The 6,000-nt window shown below is 34.0% G+C and overlaps 1 protein-coding gene across 2 annotated transcripts in view; it reads right to left on the bottom strand.

Moving 5' to 3' along the window:
* Window positions 1-1,528: 1,528 nt before the first annotated feature.
* The window catches only part of LOC110110711 (arogenate dehydratase/prephenate dehydratase 2, chloroplastic), a 29,239-nt gene continuing 24,767 nt past the window's right edge, over window positions 1,529-6,000 (bottom strand). The window contains exons 4-12 of one of the 2 annotated variants that reach the window (XM_020842315.2): window positions 4,839-5,039; window positions 4,677-4,757; window positions 4,345-4,440; window positions 4,188-4,265; window positions 3,948-4,037; window positions 3,786-3,853; window positions 3,541-3,622; window positions 3,374-3,461; window positions 1,529-1,966 (exon numbers count right to left, since the gene is read on the bottom strand). In XM_020842315.2, the coding sequence (XP_020697974.1) occupies window positions 3,402-3,461; window positions 3,541-3,622; window positions 3,786-3,853; window positions 3,948-4,037; window positions 4,188-4,265; window positions 4,345-4,440; window positions 4,677-4,757; window positions 4,839-5,039 (756 nt within the window). In that variant the 3' untranslated portion in view covers window positions 1,529-1,966; window positions 3,374-3,401. Of the gene's footprint in view, window positions 1,967-3,373; window positions 3,462-3,540; window positions 3,623-3,785; window positions 3,854-3,947; window positions 4,038-4,187; window positions 4,266-4,344; window positions 4,441-4,676; window positions 4,758-4,838; window positions 5,040-6,000 lie in introns of those variants that run through there. The other variant, XR_002304741.2, reaches the window with a different exon arrangement.

Raw genomic sequence — 6,000 nt, 5'->3', positions numbered from 1 at the left:
ATGAAGTTGAAAATCAAAAAATTTGGATACTACTAGCCTATGATGATTGACGATTACATGAGTATTGCAAAATATTATTATCAATGTCAAGTACATGGTGTGATATTACATCAGCCGCCTAACGTGTTGCATCCCACGATAGCTTTGTAGTACTTTGAAAGTTGGGGCACGAATGTTATCGAGCCGGTTGACCCTGCCTCTTCAAACAGTCATCACTTCATTTTGGCAGCGAATGATTACTTCTCAAAGTGGACGGAAGCAATTCTCCTATGAAATATAACATAATATCATTTCATGAAGTTCTTTTGTGATCATATCGTTTATCGATTTAATGTACCCCACAGAATCATATTCAATAATGGTCAAGTTTCAAGTTTACGAAAATCAATAATTTTACAAGATAGCATAATATTACCTGGAGATACTCAATAATCTACTACCTCTAGGCTAATGAGTTGGTTGAGGCCTTCAACAGAACTATAATCTAGATCATTAAAAAAACCATGATTACAATAAACGTCAATGGGATGAGAGCTTTGTATTAGACCACTTATAGGAAACCTGTTTCTAAACCTTGTGAGAAAACATTTTACAACAATATGCAAATGTTCCAAACCCTAAACTTAAACCTAAACCCTAAGAACTTTATTATATAAGAAAAAAATTTATGTTAATATAAAATATATTATTCAAAGAAAAAAATTTATTTTACATATACATAACAAATAGAACAAACATATTTGGTGATAAATTACTTCTCTAAAAATAAAACTCACCTTAGCCATTGATTCTGCAACGAAAATCTAAAGCACAAAAAAAAAAAAAAAAGGAAATTCGGAAAGTAAAGAGCACCTGAAACAAGAGAAATTGAAACTCCTCATTTTTCAATTTTCCATTAAAACGCCTATGTTCTTTTAATAGAAAGTTACTTTATGGCTTTGGACCGAATCAGGTCATCAGGTCACACAGTAAATTGGAAACGACGCAAAAAAAAAAAATTATAATTATATTAGTTCGACTTGTCAAGTAGTCAGGTTGCCACATGGCAACATGATATTAAAAATTATTTTAAAAAATAGTAAAAAAAAAAAAAAAAGACCTAAACAAAACCTTAATCGAAATGAGAAACTATTGAATTTTCTTTGAGATGAACAACACAATTTGACTGGTTTTCCATGTATTAAACTTATACCAAAAATAAATCGAGTAGCTTTGGGAACCATTATGACCAAAATTAGGTCAATATACCCTAAACAAAAAAAAAGCTCAATTAAATGAGAAATAACTGGTATGGGTGCAATTGGAGGCTAAAGTACAATAAAATAAAACAAGTGGTTTGTAAGATATGTTAGCAAGTACAATATATTTCAAGAGTTATTTCACCCTTCTCCACTTCATTGAAGAAACTCATCCACAAATCGTCTCCCTAATTGTTGTTGATCTACGCTTATAAAAATGCTCAATCCAAAGTATGTCAAAATCAATTCTGATACATATATGATGAACAAACGAAGTATAATTGCAATTAGAAGAAAAGACAATTTCAATACTACGAAAGAAAAAAAAAATGGTAATCTCACATCCAAAAGAGATTCAGTTACACATCATATTGGGGAATTATTTAAGCAAATAAAAGGAACCTCTCTCATCCTTCAAACTCTCCCCCAAAAATTCTTCCATACTCAAGCATTTATTGCCTCAAACATGATCTCACCAACCAAGTAAAATAAAATATAAAGTAAGCTGTGATTCTTCTAGTAAAACATTTAATAACTACATATTCTGGCAAAGATTTTAAACTCTAAAACAAAAAATAAACTGAAAAAAATGACTTTCACTTTTTCATTCAATTTGTGAAAGCTCACAGCTGTTTGAGCTCTGAAAGTGAATCAATATAAACAAATACCAGTTTTGAGAACAGGCAAGCTGCTACCAGTCAAACATGGCCAATCCATTCGTACCAGGACTGCATGGAACAACAAAAAGAACTTTGCCAAGTTAACCGGTATTTCTAACATAAGATAATAGAAACTAACATAATCATAAAACTATATAGAGGAGTAAAACATACATATGTAATTCACCGAAAAAAAAAAAAAGAGGCCAAAATTTTTATCAATGGCTAATGGAATAGTGACTTGCAATTGAAAAAGGATTAAAACTAAGAAATATTCTATAATCTTATGGGAAAACCTGGAAATTACATGCCTTTGGAAAAATGATTTTATGTTAATTTTGTTCGAATTTCCCACTTTTGGTTAAGTTTGGCTGAACAAGAACTAGTTTGAGATGATTTTCACAGTATGAAGTTAATGCTTCAGCAGGGTAGGAATCTAAAGCACTAGGAGTATTTGAGATTCTGGATAAGACAGCACATGCTCCTTCAAGCATTTAAGCTTCATTAGCTAACGTCGTGTAGCACAAAATGAAGTGATCCAAACCTGTTATAGTTTAAACGAACAGCGCCACAAGTGTTCTCTAAATGATTGTCAAACCATTGATGGGATGCACAGGCGGGTAGCGCTTTCCTTAATGCATGTCCAACACAAAAGAATTGCAGAACTACGGGTTTTTAAAAGCCAACGTATCAACAGCATTGTCAAAGATTGGCTTATTGCTACAAATCATGAGGGAGCTAATGCAGAACATAGTTACTTGGAATTTCAGCACATGCTGTATTTGGACATGCCCTCACATGTCGTATTAGGATAAATTTTTAATAAATACGTAATCAACTTTTTCTTTATTTATAAGATTCAATCAATATTGCAAGCAAGATGCTCTCTCTCTCTCTCTCTCTTCGCTCCCTCCCTCTTTGGTTGTCTTAATCTTCACCTTTCCATCTCTGGAGGAAATCATGTACAAGCCTACCATCTCTCTAACAATCAAGCAAACAAAATATAAGTCAACCTCGTCTTTACAGCCGCCACAAAAGCTATAACTTACATCAATAAGAATTTTCCCATTTCTAAAAGCCCATTAGGAACGCTATTAAAAGAGGCAAAATTAGGCCTGAAGAAAATCAATCAGATGGTTTAGGAACTTGCGATGAAAAGCAAAGAGATGCAAAAAAAAGATAGGTTGATAGGATTAATTTATCGCAAAAGAGATAGTTCAAAGATAAGATGATTAGTAGTGCTGAAGGATTACTACATATAGCATTTACTTACAAGGAAGGATTCATAAGATTGACCGTAAATAGTGATTTCAATGATAAAAAATGGCAGTTACAATGTTGATGATAATCATCATGGGAAGACTAAGCAGGCACCCCAATAGGCGTAACACACTTAAACTAGAGGGCAAAATTACTTCTAACTAAATGCACTTATTCTTACTCAGCATAAAATAATCCAAGAATGATGCTCGTTACCTATGAATACAGGCTTTAACATGATTATTCAAGCTTGGCTGACATCCATGGGGTAGCTCCCAAGCACTCTTAGGAATTTTGCAAATTCCTGATAATAATAATAATAATAATAATCAAATGTATTAAACTTATTCAAATACTTCCAAAATTTATGCTATGAGGCATACCTCTAGGTGCCTTAGGGCATTCTGCGCATTTTGTGAGGCCATTGACGCTTCAAAATCTACATAGAAAAGATAATCAAAGTACCTGGAGAAAAGTTAAACAAAAGCTATTAGCAACTCAATTAAGTTCCATGCAAAGATGATCGCCAAGTAATGGTTTTTCAGAAGAATCGGAGGTGGAACTAAAATTAGTATCTAAAGAAATAAATGTTGAAGAAAAACATAAAATGGGTCAGGCAAAGATATACTTTGGAGATCCACTGCATACATCAACGGATATAAGCGTAGGCCTTTTCTTTTGGGGCCGGCTTTCAATCTAACTCAGAAAGTATAAGAGTCATTAATTGCGCAGAAAAAAAAGAAGTAGCAACACAAGAATATTTTATCACAACAGAAAATAGCAATATTACCTTTGTCAAGCTGATATCCCTCATAGCAAAAACAGCAAGTGCCTTGAAAAGCACGCCAGGCCCCTCTTCTAAAGAGAACACTATACTTGTCTTGCAAAAACATAGTTTAACAGCATGATTACACAACCAATGGGAAAACAACGTGATTTATAACTTTTATCAGTCAACGTAAACAAAAGGTGGTTTAGAGATGCTAAACTTCTGTACAATAGCATTTTCTACATATATTGCCGAACTTACTTTAAATGGTCTATCAATACCAGGAATAATGGGCTCTCTTGCTAACATCAAAAAACGAGTAACATTATCAGAGTCATCCTGCAGAAGAGTTCATGTCATAGTGAAAGCAAATACCCAAATAAAAGACCAACAAGTTATGCAAGACTATGATTCATACTTGGATATCTCTAGCAAGAATATTCAAACCGTATAGTTCAGCAGCCAAGGAGCTTGCAACTGCCCCAGCATCTTGTAGCTGGTTAGTAGCAACAAACTATAAAAAGAACATGAACAAATTAATAAGAGTGCCATGCATTTAATCTGGTTGACTTGGTATGCATCACAACCAAATGAAGCATGCACAGTGAGAATTGAATTAAAATTAGGAAAATAAAGGACCTCCCAAAACTTCAATAAAAACCAAAATTGAGCATTAGATTCATGACCTTGCTTCCTAGTTTACCATATGACAAGGAATCACATGAGGTTTAAAAGGTGCCTATGTCTAACCTTTGCAGCACCTGCTGTATCATCCACAGCTTCTCTAACAACACCCAATTTGGTTAAAGTATGTTCACATTGTGCAAGGGCCTGAGATTTACATACATTAAGAGCACAATTAAAACTAAAACAAATGAAAGGAATCATTTACACAAAAAACTAATTCAATACTTGAGGATGGCTAAGAACTCTCTTTAGGTCTTCAATTTGCACACCACGATTTGCAAGCAAGCAATGCCGGACTGCATACTTCACTTCTCCAACAATATGTAAGCCATACCGAAGCAACAAGTCATAGTTACGATGGATGCTACCACCTAAAGAGTTCTCAATTGGTAAAACGGCCCTATCAACCACCCAACGATCCACAGCCTGTGGTAAAGAGAAAAGAAATTTACGCATCAGAGACCAAACAATTAAGCAACTGTAGGAAGAAGAACTAGTTTTGCCAAAAAAAATTAGTAAGATTCACCAAAAATTTGAAAACAGACATGACACTGAAAAGTACTAGTGGCGATTGAAGGCATCATTAAGTAAGCTTTTGTCTTTTTTTTACCCAAAAGCATGTTGAAAGGGCTAAAAAAACCATTGAAACATACATAATCCACTTTTTTAACCATAAAAAGTAGAATAATTATAAATGGAGAAGAAAGTAAAAGCATGAATCTAACATCCTATCATTTGAATGGCATCCAAAACCACATTATGTTGAATTTGGGAAAGAGTGCCGAATACATACTACTTATTTTAATTAAATATTGATTAAGAATGTGATATGAAATACTTGAGTTCGCAAGTAATCCTCTTGGAAATACTTGAGTTCGCAAGCAACCATAGCAATACTCGGTGAAAAATCAACAAGAATAATATGAGAACTTCAAGAAAATATGCTCCAAACAGCAGATTTTTATTAGGGACATCAAAGCAAATCAAACACAAAGTAAATATACAATTGATCCTCAATTCAAGAGGAGGATCGTCTCTCCCAAAATCTCTAGACAAGAGTCTAGAGCCCAAACACCAAAGAACTCCAAGATAACAAACAATACCAACATGCCCAACCCTAACCCCCTCATGCCCTTTAAATAGAATTTTTATTGCGTCCTCCCACCTGACGTAGAGATACGTCCTCCAAGAGCTAAAATCGCGCTAAAAAACGAGAAATACCGAGCAAAACCAAACAATAACGAGGAATATCATCATGTGAAGACCAATACCGAGCAATACAAAAAAATACCTAGTTTTTCCTAGAAAAAACTCGGTATTTTTTTGTATTGCTCGGTATTGCTCGGTATAACTCGGTATAACTCGGTATTGGTCTTCACATGATGAT

The sequence above is a fragment of the Dendrobium catenatum genome, unplaced genomic scaffold (assembly GCF_001605985.2).
Source record: "Dendrobium catenatum unplaced genomic scaffold, ASM160598v2 fragScaff_scaffold_1508, whole genome shotgun sequence".
NCBI classification, from domain to species: Eukaryota; Viridiplantae; Streptophyta; class Magnoliopsida; order Asparagales; family Orchidaceae; genus Dendrobium; species Dendrobium catenatum.
This window is presented reverse-complemented; position numbering and strand designations above follow the sequence as displayed.